The sequence below is a fragment of the Camelus dromedarius genome, chromosome 22 (genome assembly GCF_036321535.1).
Source record: "Camelus dromedarius isolate mCamDro1 chromosome 22, mCamDro1.pat, whole genome shotgun sequence".
NCBI lineage: Eukaryota > Metazoa > Chordata > Mammalia > Artiodactyla > Camelidae > Camelus > Camelus dromedarius.
In genome coordinates, this window is record NC_087457.1 from 12,106,414 (window position 1) to 12,122,618 (window position 16,205).

Sequence of the window (16,205 nt, forward strand, 5' to 3'; positions counted from 1 at the left end):
TTTGGTTTACCATCGGTCACTATGAGCCTTTCTATGAGTGCAGTAAACATTTTAAAAAAAATCTAAGGCATAGTATTATTTGATACTACAAGTAAAAAGAAGTCTCAAAAGTAATATTTCTAAACTTCTGAGCTTGATGCTTACCTGTAGTCTCTCATTAATTTCACCACAACCGAGAGAAAGTTAGGTATACCAGAAACCTTGGCGCCATTGCCCCAGCTCTCTTCTCATCTTTCACGGACAGTCCATCACTGAACTTGGTGGATTAAGCTATTTCACTGTGTCTCAGTTACAACCACTGGTTTCCACCACACCACCACCGCCACTCAGTTTCACTCTGTGGTTGTCACTTTCCTAGACTTCGTGCGGCCTCTCTAGTTTGTCTCACTGTGTTTTCTCTTCCCCTTTACAGTCTCTTTTCCAAAACCTACTTGTATCAGCTTTCCATCTTCCAATTAAATCGCTGAATACAATCAACTGTTTATAGGCCACCTTTCTGATTAAGCTGTAAGACTCAGTCCTTCTGCAATAACCTCCGTCACATCGCATGTGGGCTTTTTGTCTGTGTGCGTTTCTGTATCTTTACTGCACTACGAACAAGAGGAGGGGGTTTTTTGTTTGTTTGTTCACTGCTGTGTTTTCAGGGCCAGAGCCATTGTAAGACTCAACTATTTAGTCAATCAGTGTTTGAATGGCTGGTCTCTGTGTAGCAGCTACACCACCCTTAACATTTCTTAAAAGCTCTGTACTATCTTCCAATTCAGAGTCATTCCCAAGTATTTCTTCTGTTTCTGTAAGTTCTTTGCCTTTCGCCTCTATGCTTGGCTAAGTCCTGCTCAGCATCAGGGATCAATAAACATGTTTTACTGTCCTCAGATATTCGATACATTCTGTGTGTTTTATTCTCTCGTAAAACTATTTTTTCATTATAGTATTAATTACATATTTATCTTTACTTGTATTGATTTCATGTCTGTACATCCTATCCCAGTATAAGCAGGGAAGTTGCTTTTATTGTCTTGTTTAGTTTCAGATAACCAGTCTCACCTAATGCTGGAAACACAAAAGCACTATAAGTTAATCACTTATTGTTAGTATAGTAATATTATTAAGTGAACACCTTTTTTGTCAGTATAATATGGAACCATTTTAATTAGATGCCAAATACAGATGGCATTTCAGTTAACCTACTTCGGGTTATTTTTGTTTTAGGTTTGCAAGAATAAAACATGTGTAGATTCTGCGTTCTTGAATTATGACTGTACTCCAGAAAAATGCAACAATCAAGGTGTAAGTATCAGTACTGTGCAGCAAGAATAGAAATCATTGAGAATGATCCATGGAAAACAAACATACAGCTACACACACACACACGCACACTTGTAAACCACATAAGAAAATTGGCCTTATCTGACCTAGATATTTCACAATTCTAAAGGAATACAAATAATTTTAGCTACTTACTTTATAAGGTGACACTTCTCCTTGTTTCAGATATGTAATAATAAAAAGAACTGTCACTGTAACCCTACGTATTTACCTCCAGTTTGCCAAAATGAATCACCAGGATGGACTGGTGGGAGTGTCGACAGTGGTAACTTTCCACCCTCAGGAGGAGGCGGTGTACCTGGTAAGCATTGATAACAAACCAAAAACATAATTGAAACAACATTTTAATATATCAAACTTAATAAATAATTATCTACTAATTTATATTTAGATTATGTTTCAGTATCAATAGGTAAACCATACATGGCTACTTAATTGTGTTTTATTTCCAGAGACTAATATGTTGTAACGTATGAAACACATATTATAAATACGATATGTCAACAAGGGCCCAGGCAGGAAAATAGAAATCACTGTAGTCTTTCATACAGAAGGAGGTCAGTATAAGGTGTGGGGTAACACGTAATGGCAGAGATGACAGCCAGTCAGAGAACAGGGAGGCGACCCAGAGGACAGAGCACAGGCAGCCACCACCACTTCTTAGGGCCGGGTGGACAGCGGATGGAGATGGCATTACTAGAACCAGCATCAGAGCCATCTTGAAGGATGTGTAACATGGTCAGGGCTGCATGCCAGGTCCGAGATCACAGGGAGAGTTGCTCTCCAGCATGAGGTGGGTACGGAGGATGCACAGACACAATTGGAGACGCTGGAGAGAGAGAGGGGAATAAATGTCATGGCAATTTCATGCTTTCTTATTGTCCAAATCTCATCCATTGAATCCCATTGGCCAAATCAAACTAGAAGACAGGAGGTCAAGGAGCTTAGGAAATGTAGTTTTCTACAATTTTTGGTTCGAAGTAGAGATAGATTTTAGAGCAAGCCAGCGTATCTAGTGATGCTTAGGACCAGACTTCCTTTACATAAAAACCTATATTTACACATAATCGAAGCAGATTTCTCTAGATTTTGAGCCAGACATAGTTCTTAATATTTCCACATTCATTCCAGCATTTGAAATATAGCGTTTAAGGCCATATGATAATAGAATAAGTAAAAAACATTATAACATATTTAATGTATTATCAAGCTATTTCTATTTTAGTAGTAACAGTTAGCATACCTTCAAATTAACTACAGTGAATTGCTTCTGTCCATACATATGCATGCCGTTTCTCCAAAGGGCAGAGGGGACTGTGCTTGCCTAGAATCCAGGTTGGCCTTAGCGACATGATTGAATGCCAAAGTGTACAGAATCGAGATTCTGCGGCTTCCATGGTCTTCCTGCAGACTCTGACTGGGTTTTCTAGAATGCTAACTCTCAGTATTGGAACACTCGTTCTGTTGAAAATCATCTGCTCATATTATGAAATTTGACTGAGACACAAAAATACAACCATGCAACGAAGCCCTCCTCAAATTCATGACACAAAATTAACAAGATTAAACGACTGTTTCAGTCCTTTAAGTTATTCAATTTGGGGATACTTTCTTGCACAAGCTCGCTGTCTCTCTCCACCCCCACCCCATAATTTGGTACCAGATGTTGTATTTATATAATGAGAATCTAAAACAGGTAGCATTGGAAGTGGATGGTGTGTGGAAGACAGAATAGGAAACTGTTGAAGACAGTTGGTATATGTCGAAATCATCTTGAGAATATTGCTGGTGAGCAATTCAAAAATAGCTTAAAAACGTTTTATTAGAAGTTGGAGACATGAAGACATTTATTATGAAGTTGTGAATTGTGTGATATCTCTGCTACCTGTGATAGTGTGATAAATAGAAATCATGATTCTAGTCAGCAATATTTCCAGGTAGACTGTAATGATTTCCAGGTCGGGTGATTTAAGCTACCTATGATAAAATGCAAGCCGGCAGTAATTATTAATGAAGGAGCAGCTTGATTTTCAAGTAAAATGTAGCAAATATAAAAAGAGCTAGAAAATGTTTTTGGGTTGAAAATAAAATGAATTTTCATTTTTGGACTCCTCCGGCAAAACTTTCTTAAAGTAAGAAACGGCTAACAGCTAAATTTTAGATACTGAGCAATAGAATTTGATCTCAGATAAAAATTGTCAAGCATATGTAAACACCTGTTAAGACCTCAGAAAAATTTAGTGATGCCCCTTAGACACGTTCATCTATAGAAAAAGCCTAGAAGGCTCATAGTGGACCGCCTCGTAAAAACTCTCAAACAGTAAGGATAGTATGAGTCTTAAATAGGTTATTTCATACAGTCTCACCAGGGTCCAATACAGACAGGCTTACATCAAAGAGATTTGTGGGTGTGGTTTTGTTTAATCAGGTGTATTTTTTTTTATGTAATACTCTAGATCCAAACTTTTTAAAGGAATTACATCCATTCAAAAATGACCAAGAAAAGACATATGCTCTTTGAGTCCTACTCAGTCATGGGCAAGGAGACTGATAAACGTGCTCCTGGAAATGGAATTACAAATCATAGGGTATAAGGAAGAAATCAGAAGCCAAAACTTCATTGATCTGTGTGCTTGTGATTTTTAAAAATCACAACAAAAATAACAGCAACAAGAAATATAGGTGTAGATGGTTTTCACAGGTTAATTCCAGCAATTTTTTTTGCAAGGAAGAAATAACATTTTAAAAAACAGTGGTGGGAAGGACTTCTGCCACCTCATTGTCTAAGGAAAACATAACCCTGATGTGAAATCCAGACGAAAAAGTTAACAAAGAAAAAAATGACATGTATTTCATAAACATAAATGTAAATATTCTCAACAAAATATTAACTCAGTTTATGTAGCTATCTATTTTAAAAGGATAAAAATGCAGACACACTGGAGTTTATCCTAGTAATACAAGACTCTTTTATCATTTGAAAATCAGTGCAATTTACCAAATCAAGAAATGTTTTAATGTGTACAGTTTTCTCATTTGATGCAGAAAAGTCATTAAGACAAAATTCTACACCTATTTATGAACTTGTTAAAAGGCAACAAACTACCACAGAAGTAAACTTCATCAATCTGATAAAAAAGCATCAACCAAAAAATTGTAGCTAATGTAGCTTATGATAAAATACGTTGGTTTTTTCCAAAAAGCTGGGAGCAAAGCAATGACGCCTGCTACCACCACGTCAACATTTTACCCAAAGTCCTATCCAGTGCAGCAAGTAAAGAACAAAAAATCAGGAGCATAAAGTTAGAAAGAATGAAATGAGACTGCAGACAATATGCTTAATTAGAAAATCCTAAGGAATCTACAAAAACACTTCCAGAAGTAATAAAAATCTTTTGAAGATCAAAGAAAACAATGTTTAAAAGTCAGTAGTATTTTATATACTAGCAGCAGTAAATGAAAATCAGCTTAAAATCAGCACCATCTACAATAGTATCAAGATATAAAAAACATTAGGAATAAATTTAACAAAAGATGTGCAAGACTTTTACACTGAAACCAAACAAAAATGCAAATAGATACTAAATATACAAGTAAGTGGAGAAATATGCCTTGTTTACCTTTGGAAAGTTTGTTTTTGCCAAGATGTCAATTCTCACCAAATTAAATCTAGAGATCACAAAACCCAATTATAAAAACAGGCAATATTTTTAGATATCAACAATTTCATTCTAAAATACACACAAAAGTGTTTAAGAAGAGCTAGAGAGCTCTGAAAAAGAACAGCAAAGAAGGACAGCTTAGTCTATTTGCCTTGTATTAAATTTATTATAGCACAGATTTAGTATATAGTTACAATAATCAAGAAAAGTACCAAAGATAGTTCAAAAGGGGAGGAAAATCAGTTTAAAACACTGTATTCTAAGAACTGGATATCCACATTAGACAAATGAATCTGAAAATCACAACTTACTTCACAGTTCATACAAGACAGACGATAAACCTGAACATAGAAACTAAAACTATTCTTGAAAGAAGCATGGGAAATGTCTACATGACCTTGAGATGAGAAATAATTTCTTAGATAAACCATGAAAATACATATTGACGCAAAAAAAAAAGATAGTTTGGACTTGATCAAAATTTTATTATATGGCAGTATTTCTTTAAAAAAAAAAATTGAGTATTGAGGGAAAATTCGGTTCTTACCGGGATCACACTCTAATTCTTTTCATCTGTATTATGAGACAGAGCTGAAAAGAAACTACATGGAATAGAAGGTTCTTAATTTTAAAAAAATGAGGAACAGGACTATTACATAAGAGTTAGAAGTGTCTAACTTTGGGCACCTATGCTTTCAACTAATCTATATGAATATAAAAATATATTAATTATAAAATTATTAAATGTTGAAACATTTTGTGCTAATAGTCATTATATTAAAATACAGATGTGTTTTTGCTGTTTTCTTCAAATCACTAATGTTTTCTCTCCTAGGAGGCCGCTATATTGAGACTACTTACCATGCCAAACCTACGAAATGGCCATTTTTCTTACTCATTCCTTTTTTCATTATTCTCTGTGTACTGATTGCTACACTGGTAAAAGTTTATTTCCAAAGAAAAAAATGGAGAACTGAGGAGTATTCAAGCGATGAGTATGTTAATTTCATATTTAAGATTCATTACATTTATAATTGGTTGGCATCCATAGTAACTTGTCAGTAAATAACATGTTGATGTAACTAGTAATAATTCAGATTATATATTTATTTGTATATGGAAATCTAATATATAATATATTAATGATCAATATAATTAATCAACAATATTTAAGAGGTGACTAATTTTAACCTTAAAACACCTTAGACTCTGTTAAGGGTAAGTTTGAATAGAAATGATTTCTAGTTAATGTTTATCTACCTCCTTTTACTATTTGATCTTAATTAGTTAATGTATATTAAACATTATTACTTTAGTTTTTAATATTTATATATTTCAAGGAAATTTTACATACACTATTTTCTTAAAAATATTTATATATTTCAAGGAAATTTTACATACACTATTTACATACACTTTCGTAAAAATTTTACATAGCTGGGAAATTTAGTAGAGTATTTAGCCTTTAATGCACTTAAATAAACTGAGAGGCAGCCAGAGGTGGAAAAGATTAAAAATTGACATATAATAGTAAAACTGAAAAATCTAGATTAAAACCATGGCTAATCTACAGAAAAAAATAAAATAAAACAATTTTTCAAACAGAACTATCTGAAAATATGCTTTAAGAAAAAAATAAATATTAAAATTGGTTTACTTCTCTTCTTGGAAATTGCTATAAAATAATTCCTACCTTTGAGTTTTATATCTGTGCCCTCCAATTTAGTTAAAATGAAATGAATTTTATGAAAATATTTTAAGAATTCTATTAAAGTGGTAACTTAAGACAATATTAAAAGAGAAGACATTGCATAGAAATACTTTGAAAAGTTTGTATAAACTTGCTGAAATAATAAGTAACATAAAATGGTTACGTAATTCAGATAATACTTAAATATATTAAAGGAATTTTCTTTTATTGGATGATTTTATTGTGGAAAAGCTGATCAGAATATGAATGGTAAAAAAAAGGCTTAAAGCTATTTAGATAATAATGGTATGAATATGAATATGATCTGAGTTCATTTTCAGGTAAAATTATATTACTGTGCCTCTTCTCATGTTAGCCCTGATTATCAGCAGAGAATTGTTCTCATTGGTAAGATATTCTCAAGTAGTGGTTGCTCCCAGATCTCAGATAAGGATTCAAAACTGTTTCAATACTGATAGATGGTACAGAGTTTTGTAGAACAATCTTTGAAGAAATTACAATTTTAAAAAATTATTTTTATTTTTAAATATATAGGCAATTTGAAAGTGAGAGTGAGCCCAAAGACTAGACTGCAAAACCAAAGAAACCACGATACCACAGTAAGTACTGAATACTTTAAGGATGAGAGGGAGAGACAGAGAAACAGAGACAATTCAATGTATTAGATAGATAAAAATAATATAAATCTAGATTAAGTGGTGCTAGTCATATACCTGCATATGATAAAAATTAAATTGAGGAGTAGTTTTCAATATTGTAAGCTGTCATAGATGTGGTAAATTTGTCATTTAAACTACTTCTTGTAGTGCTTTTATATATTTTTTCTAATAATGCTTATTTCTTTAGCATTTATGTATTCAAAATGTTGGTTACGAGTGAATTACATGATAGAACTCTACATCAAAATAAGTGTACCCTCATGACATTTGTTGAATTAACCATCATTTTTAACTTGATTGGTCATACAGGTGAATTTTTCTCCTTTATTTATTCTTCCAGAGTAATTATCTTTGATGGGCCAGAAAAATGGAAAAGAAAAAAAAAAGTACATGCATTGCCTGAATGCCTGGGATTCAAAACCTGCACATTATGGCTTTGATCTGTCAAGAAAAGATAGAAATTTTCAAGTATAATATAATATAATACCATAGATAAATTATTTTTAAGGAATACATGTTTATGAGTTTTATACTGCATATTTCTTATTTTTAAAGTTATCTCACATTAATTCTGTTAGTCAGTAGGCATTGACTCTGTTCATCAGTAGGCATGAGATAAGAAAAGGTTATAATGTAATACATGCAATACCATGGTTAAAGGCCACTGTTATATTTTAAATGTCAATGGTGTGTGGTTATGTTACAGTCTCATAGTCTATAGCCAATCAAAAGACAATGATCCTAAGATTTGGAAAAAATTCTCAACTATATGCTACTTATAAAAGACACAATTTTAGTTATATAAAGATTCAAAATAAAAGACAGAAATCTATATACCAATATATGTACCATGGAACTTTATAAAAAAGAAAGCTGGATAGGTTTTAACACAAAAAGCATTAGTATATATAAAAAAGAACGTGTCATAATGCAAAAGGTAAATCTAAGAGAAAGCTACAATAATACAAATGTGTGAGTTGGGCTTCTCCAGAGAAACAACCAATAGAAGAGTGACAGAGACAGACAGAGACAGAGACAGACAGAGACATACAGAGAGATAGCTGAGGAAATTTATTATAGAAATTGGCTCACATGGTTATGGAGGCCAAGAAGTCCCAAGATCTGCCATCTGCAAACTGGAGAACCAGGAAAGTGCTGATAGTGTAATTCAGTATGAATCTAAAGGCCTGAGAAATGGGGGGGCCCAATGGTGTAAGTCCCTACTTGAGTCCCAAAACCTGAGAACTAGGAATACTAATGGATGTCCAAGGGTAGGAGAAGGTGGATGTCTCAGCTCAAGCCAAGAGCAGATTCACCTCGTTCAGAGAGGTCTAACCACATACTTCTTTCTCAGATTTCTTCATCATCAATTTTCCATTCATGTTCCTTCCCAGTCCTTGATCATCCAGCCAAACCACCGGCTACAGCCCATGAATCAGTATATAATCCCATGTCTGGTTATTTCTCCTTTCAAGCGACTTGCACAACCAGGTACACTGCCAGAAGCTCTGCCCTTTCAGCAGGATTCCCTTTCACCCCTGTCCTGCAGGGATGTCCACGAGAAGGGCTGTAGGATACAGCTCTCCACCCTCAGGTGGGGCCTGCACACTGTACAGAATCATCTGTAAGCTCACCCAAGTCTTCTCTTCCTCTGTCATTGATTGTAGTGGACTCCTTATGAGGCCAGAAATGCAAGCTGAGAGCGAGAAGGCAGTGTCGCATTTAGGCCACTTCTTCTTATAACTTACCTGTGCCCTCAGGGCCAGCTTGGGCCTGCTCACATATTTGCCATTTCAGTTTGATGATGGCATGTTTCGGTGCTGTCTCATTTTATGGCTTCGTGGTCAGAAAATACCCATTTTATGATGAACAGTTGGCCAATTTCAATGAGGGTTGGGGGTCCTCTCCCACCAAGAGGGCTCGCTGGGATGTAGGGGCTCACCCTACATCCTCTAGGATGTCTCTAGCTTCATCAGTCTTCCCACACATCCCCATCCTAACAGAGTCCCATTCTTTCCCAATATATGCCCTCACTTTGACAGTAGACACCCTGTGAGGCTGGGAGGTCAACTTGCATTATAACTCAGCCAATTACACAATGAGGTTCTCCATTTAATTTTCAGCAATTTCAGTCCTGCGGCTGTAAGAGAGCAGTCCCTTCTTCAGGGCACGCCTAAAAGCCTTTGGGTCATTTATGCAACACTTGACCTGGAAATTCAGATCTCGGAGCTTACCTTTGTCTTTCACCATGTTGTCCAGCGACGTTAAAGGACGTCAGTGTTGTTATATTCCTTAGTTTTCAAAAAATGTTCAGAAGTATCATATACAGAGTCACTTGGCTCCTTTCTTCTTATAAGTGGTTGATTAGAAGTATCCAAAGCAAGTATTTTGCATATCTCTGTAAATAGTTCATTCCATGGACTATCAGTGCTCTTTTTATTACTGGAAATAGCCAATGGCATCTTTAAATTTTATCAGATTACAAAGCCAGTTTCAAGAATCCCAGAATTCATCCTGTAAATCTCCAAATCTGTATTAGTCAGAGAAACAGTCCCAGTCTGAAAACCAGGGGTGCTGATGTCAGAAAGCAGAAGAAAATAGAGTCTTAACTCAAGCATAGAGCAAATTCACCCTTCCTCTGTCTTTGTGTTCTGTTCAGGAGCGCAGCGCAGTGGATGCCCACCAGCGTTGTGGACAGTGGTCTTTACTCAGTCTTCTGACTCTAGTGACGCTTGCCTTAGGCAGGCAAAGCCAGGAGTCTGAAACAAGGAGTCAAGTCCATGGAGACGGAGGGCTCTTTTTAAAGTGACAGATGTGAATCCTTGAGTCTGTGCCTTTTAGTTTGGCAGCACATGGATTAGTTAATAATAGCTGATAAAGTCCTTTCCAATGTGGCTGCCAAGAATCTTCTATTTGATGTGTTTTCCAATAAACAACATCTCCAGGTTGTAATCCATGATCCTTAAGGTCTTCATCTCCCTGGAACTCACTGTGAAAGGAATTAGCTGCCAAATTTTCATTTCCTTTAAGTGTCTTAGTAAAATCCAGACAAATATAGATCTCCCCTGAGTAACACTGCTTCATACGTTCCCTCATCTAGTCACACAGGCTAGGCCCTGTCTTTATTTCAGGAGACAGCCAAAGTTTACCAAAAGGAGTAAATCTAAGGCTGAGAATCCCTAGAGGAAACGCTTTTGGCTATGAGAGACCAAATGCTTCTGAAAGTTTTGCCAGTTGTGTTTTGACACTGCCATTGTTTCTTTCCACCAAACCCGAAGACTGGGGATGATAAGAGCAGTGAAAATGCATCGGCCAAATGTGACAAATAGATTTAATTACTTGTCCAGTAAAATGAGCTCCTCGGTCACAAGGTAACTCAGAAGGAATTCCCCAAACAGGAACTATCCTTTCCAATAACAATTGACCTACTGTTAAGGCCTTGCTCGCCTGCAGGGAAAAGCTCCAACCCAGCGTGACCACATACAGATCATTACCAAGATCTATTTATACCCTTGAGATGTTGGCATTTGGACACAGTCCAACGAGCATACTTCAAAGGGTTCCTTAGGAAGGGAAAAGTGAATTTATGACCCATGAAGTGGTTTTCCAGGATTATATTTTGGGCATATAGTCCACAGAGTATATATTTTATGAACCACCATGGGAGAAAGTTGTGGGAAATATCATTTTCCCCCTAAAACCGTCTTCTCAGGTGCCCGGCCAGTTAAAGAATGTATATGCTGGAGTAACAGCCACTGTGCACCAACAGGCACTACGGATTTTTTTTTATCAGGTCCAAACCCTACTTTTGTGACAGGGCCAAAAATTTCCCCCTTTTGTTGCCCCATCTGTTTCTCTCCTTCAGTGATGGTTTCTTGAGCCTGCAGGAGGACATCTTTTGGCTGGGTTAGCAGAGTGAATGGATAGCAGTGGACACTGTGGAGGCTGAACAAGATTAAAGCTGCCTGCCCGGCTGCAGCACCAACAAGATGACTTCCTTTAGCTTCCATGGTGTCAGATTTGGAATGACTGGTATTTTAATCCTCGCCAACAGTTTTAATAGTCATATAGCTTTTAATAACTCTGCAACCTGTTTTCCATTTTTTAAAATATGGAACGCTCCACGAATTTGCGTGTCATCCTTGTGCAGGGGCCATGCTAATCTTCTGTGTGTCATTCCAGTTTTGGTATATGGGCTGCCGAAGGGAGCGCTGTTTTCCATTTTTATGAGCTATCCGAAGGGGTTAAAACCCCTCATTGTTTCCACAACATTCCAAAGTGGTGTGCCACTCCAAAGGCACAGCAACTGCCAGGATAAATATTTGGCACCTGGTCTTAAGCTACTTGACAAGCTCAGGTTAAGGCAATTAATTCAGCTTGTTGTAATGACTTTGTTGCTGTAAACAAGAGCTTTCAATTACGTTCACCATGGACTTGATTGCATATCGAGTTTGGTGACATCTGTTTCTCCTTTAACTAGGAACCATCTGTAAAAACAAATTAAATCAGCATTCGCTATAGGATTTTCTTTTAAGTCATTCCTATTAGGAGCAAGTAGATAATCGGTTAATAAAGTGCAGTTAGAGTTTTCTTCCTTGTGGTGCTTGAAGCAAAGTTGCAGGGTTAAGGTTATTACCGTCTGGTGAATCACCTCTGCCAACTTGGGATCACTGAGAACTTTTCCTTTTCCTGAAGCCCTGAAATGGGACAATTGATACAAAGTTCACAGAAATCACAGAGGACCATGTAGGAGCAACCGTTGCCCGTTGCTGTGTGAACCACTCGGAAAGTTCACCGAAACACCCAAAGCAATCGTGAAAGACATTAAAACTGCAAGCCAGGAAATTGATCAGATTTCCACTTCCATCCTTACTCCACCATGTAAAGATGCTCAAAACTCAAGTCTAGAAATCAGGCTGGCCTCCTTCTAGACTGAAAAGATTGGTTTATAACTATTATTATTTTTCTTTTATTGTCATAGAAAATTCCCTCATTAAATGCCTGGGTGCTTGCACCTTCCAGCAAATATCCTCTCTATCAAGTCTCCACAGATATTTCAGCTGATATTAACAAAACAGGTGAAATACACACTTGTATATATACCTGGTCTGAACCCCAGGCTTGGAGAGTGGCCACCCTTCCAATCTTGTCCTTCCCCAGGTACTTTCCCTCAGACCCCTCAGATACCTGCAGAGTTCTCTTTATAGCTTTATAATCACTCTCCATTGGCGCTTATTATTATACTTCCTATTTAAATTACTGTGTAATTCCTGTTTCCTGATGGGACCCAGACTAACATGGCCACAGGCACAAGCTACAGGAAGAAAACCAGTGCTGTTGTGCTGGGGAACAGGAGTCTGACTTCGTGGCGTGGCCAGCCATAGTGAGCAGTTCAGATGTGTGGCCACCTGGTGTCTGAAGGTCAATTGTTCCAGCTCTCCTAGAGCCCAGGAACATACCCCCATTTCTCAAAAGATACAGAATTATTTGTTGTGGATGACATACAAAATCAGGTCCCCGAGGCTGAAAAGAACTTATGGAAGTAAGTTGCCCTGATGCTTTTGCTTCCTTGGCTTCGTGGTAAAGCTCCTCGTGGTAAACAGGAATCTGAACTCTGTCAAGTGGGTATCAAGCTTTCAAAGCGGAGATGCAGGAACAAGAGAAAGACTGGATTCAACTCCTACCTAAGTGCCACTAGGACAAGTCACAGGCTAGCTGAAGTCAGGGAGCTCTGCAGGGGAGGAGGAAGGTCAGACTGAGGGGCAGGGGGATCAGGGCAACCTAAAAAGCAGTAGCAGAAAAGGGTACTCTCCATCCTGGGGTCATGGCCTCAACCGGCAGGCTCTTGCCGCTCTATGGGATGAGGGTCTTTGGCTGCTTTGACCTGATTCAGATACTTTTCTGGAGTCAAGTTAGAGTAGATAGGATGGGAGTTGGAAATGAAAATTAAGGGAAAAACACCAGACGTAATTCAGGTGATTCAGGTAGAGATGATTTATTATTTCATAATTTAAACCCTCAGTAGTGACAACAGAGGGGAGGGAGAAATTGTTGTTTTTTTTTTTTTCCTTCTTGGTTTAAGCCAGTTTCTGATGAGTTATTTGGTCCTATCCTCTCTTCAGGCCAATACTGTTATCAACCGTTACTGTCAGAGAAAACAAGACAAAACACAACTCAAACAAAATCCCAGTGTTACTCTTTTTTTTTTTTTTTTTGAGTAACATACTTCTAACCCAAGTAACTTATTTAAAAGGCATGAATGACTGAAGAGTAAGGATCAAAAAAATAAAAATTGATTGCAGAGAAAACAATCATCTGTTACCTCAACTGCAGATATCCTTAGTCTTGTAATAGAGTGGCTTCCTAAAGTACCCTGCATTTATTTACCTATTTTTGGTAACTATTTAGGTCAATAAAGCAAAGTGCCTTTAAATTTCCATTCTAAGCATATAGATGGATTTTAATTTAGAATAAAAAAGAAAAGACTGTGACATTTCTAAGTGCTCTCATATTTTATAAAAGAGAAAAACACCAACATACATGTGCACACACACGTCTATATATCTATATAATGACATATTTTAAAAAGTGATCATCCTACGTGTTAAGATTAATGATGATAATTATTTTATTCTTATGCATACTCAGACTCTTTAAATAAAATGTGTATTACTTACTACTGTAATAAGAAACAGAATCATTCACACACTCACATGCATGTACAATTTATTGACTAAAGAGTCAGGGAAATATTAGGGCATTCCCAGCTCTCTGGATGGAAAAGGATCTTAATGTCATTAACAATCTAAAATAACTTTTCATCATTATGAAAAGTGGAAATGGTTAAGCATAAAATAATGTCAAAATTTTTGTGGTAAACATCAGCACAAAACTGAAAATGATAAAATGTTTTTGGAACCAAGATAAGTAATGTTTAAAGGCAGGGATTTACTAACAGTAGGCTAGGCCTAAAATCCTAACTTGTGTAACGGAAGAACCAGTGGAGTGAGAGATGGGAGAAGGTCAAGGCACACTAAACCCTCCTCACACTGAAGGGAGCCTCAAAAATGCCTCGAATCCCATGTAACTATATTACCTATTTTTACTTCTGTGCCACACTTACTATCAAAACAGTCCATTACTAGATAACAGAGTGGAAAATTTTTTTAAAAATAGGATATTGAGAGGAAGTCGAATATAAGATACGCTATGACTCAGAAGGCATATTACTCAAAAACGTCCCATTGACTAAAACGAGTAACTTATGGAAGTTCCAACTCATTACAGACGGACTGGGACCTCCTATCAGAGTGGGTGGGCGGCATAAACACCCTTTTATGAGCTTTATGAGTTTGGTAACTGTGACTTGTCTGTCCAGTGCAACGTAGGGCAGCACGACGGAGCGAGCGGATTACTTGGTTTGGTCCTGGTGTTCCTGATGCCTGCCGTGAAAAGATGATGCCCAAGCGTCAACTTTGTGAGAAAGTTTTAAATCGTAGTTTCCAGATCTTTGATGGATGTAGTTTTGTTTATACTTTCAATTTATCTATATTCAAGTTTGGGAAAGATGGAAAAAATGTGTTTTTGGAAGATCATATGTATATCATCTAAAACTTTAAACTGCCTGGGTTTTAGTTCTCATTGGGATCCTCTTTTCTTCTAATGTCTAACAGATCCCAAATATGCAGCTTTATTACCTGATATTGGCTCTCTTTTTATTTTGAACTAATTTTTACCAACCATATAAATCTTCTCAAAGAATCAGCCTTTGTCTTTGCTTTTTTTCTGTTTCTTTTTTTTTGTTTGTTTATTTTCCTTTTCATTTATTTCTGCTCTTCCCTTAATTCTTTCTTTCCATCCACTGTCTGTGAGGGCAATTAGTTCTTCCTTTTCTACCTTTTTGATAGAGATTATAATGAAAACAGCCACTTTCTATTGGCCTCTGCCCTGTAATACGCATTTCACTGCAGTTAAAAGGACTTCAGTACAGTCTTGCCTGGAGAGCAGAGACGTGTCCTCTTGGGAGCACCTGAAAGAGTCTGCCTTGACAGTAGGGTTAGGATGGTGCCCATCCATACTTCATAGTGCTTTGCCTAAAACCAGGAATTCCCTCGGTTCAGACATGTATCTCAACATCTGTTACATGAATATCATAGTCAGTGTGCAACGTTATACTGTCAGGACCAAGAGAAAACTGAAAAACAATCCTGGATGCTATCTGAAATACTCTCTCCTTTTATATTTCATCCATCATCTTACAGGAAAATTTTTATATACTGAAAATAAAGGGGAAATATCTAATTTTTTATTTATAAAATGTTAGATTTGATTATTCCACAGTCTGATCTCTAAATTTACTTTCCTGGGTGAATTAAGACAATAAAATGAATGAAAACTCCAAGGCTCTAACTTACTTTCAGTAATTTTTTTCTGAGTTAACAGTGTAACTCAGAGCACCTCTGGCATCTTTATGATATCAGCCCTCTTTTTATGTGGCAGTGAAATGAAGTCAAGATATAAGTACTCCTCACCAATCCTCAGATAAAAAAAAAAAGAATCCCACGATTTATGTGCTCATAAATGCTAGTGTGGGTGCACAAAAATCCCACACTTGGGATTTCGTTCACAATAAAACTGGGAATAATAATAATTAACAATAATAAAAATTAACAATTCTTAAGTGCTCCTTAAACAATGATCAAAGTGTCCAATACCGAATGGTTAATCACTTGTTCTGCACTCACCTTGCGCTGGGGGACAACTTGCTGTCACTGCTGCTTCCTTCTGACACAGATCTGTAACGTCGATAAAGTGTTCAGTGGGGAAATGGAAAAGTCTTGTAAC

General features: G+C 36.7%; 2 protein-coding genes and 1 non-coding gene across 3 annotated transcripts in view; 1 reads left to right on the top strand and 2 right to left on the bottom strand.

Moving 5' to 3' along the window:
- ADAM2 (ADAM metallopeptidase domain 2) overlaps nt 1-7,948 on the top strand; it is a 45,589-nt gene extending 37,641 nt beyond the window's left edge. The window contains exons 17-21 of the mRNA XM_010999136.3: nt 1,213-1,290; nt 1,495-1,630; nt 5,827-5,986; nt 7,237-7,301; nt 7,702-7,948. Coding sequence (XP_010997438.3) covers nt 1,213-1,290; nt 1,495-1,630; nt 5,827-5,986; nt 7,237-7,270 — 408 coding nt within the window. The 3' untranslated portion in view covers nt 7,271-7,301; nt 7,702-7,948. The remainder of the gene's footprint in view (nt 1-1,212; nt 1,291-1,494; nt 1,631-5,826; nt 5,987-7,236; nt 7,302-7,701) is intronic.
- A 3,518-nt stretch (nt 7,949-11,466) lies between these two features.
- Nucleotides 11,467-11,573, bottom strand: LOC116149263 (U6 spliceosomal RNA). The gene has a single exon (XR_004132879.1). It is a non-coding gene; the product is annotated as a U6 spliceosomal RNA (small nuclear RNA).
- An 829-nt stretch (nt 11,574-12,402) lies between these two features.
- The window catches only part of LOC105105430 (disintegrin and metalloproteinase domain-containing protein 5), a 29,566-nt gene continuing 25,763 nt past the window's right edge, over nt 12,403-16,205 (bottom strand). The window contains exons 10-11 of the mRNA XM_031440067.2: nt 16,106-16,156; nt 12,403-13,506 (exon numbers count right to left, since the gene is read on the bottom strand). Coding sequence (XP_031295927.2) covers nt 13,497-13,506; nt 16,106-16,156 — 61 coding nt within the window. The 3' untranslated portion in view covers nt 12,403-13,496. The remainder of the gene's footprint in view (nt 13,507-16,105; nt 16,157-16,205) is intronic.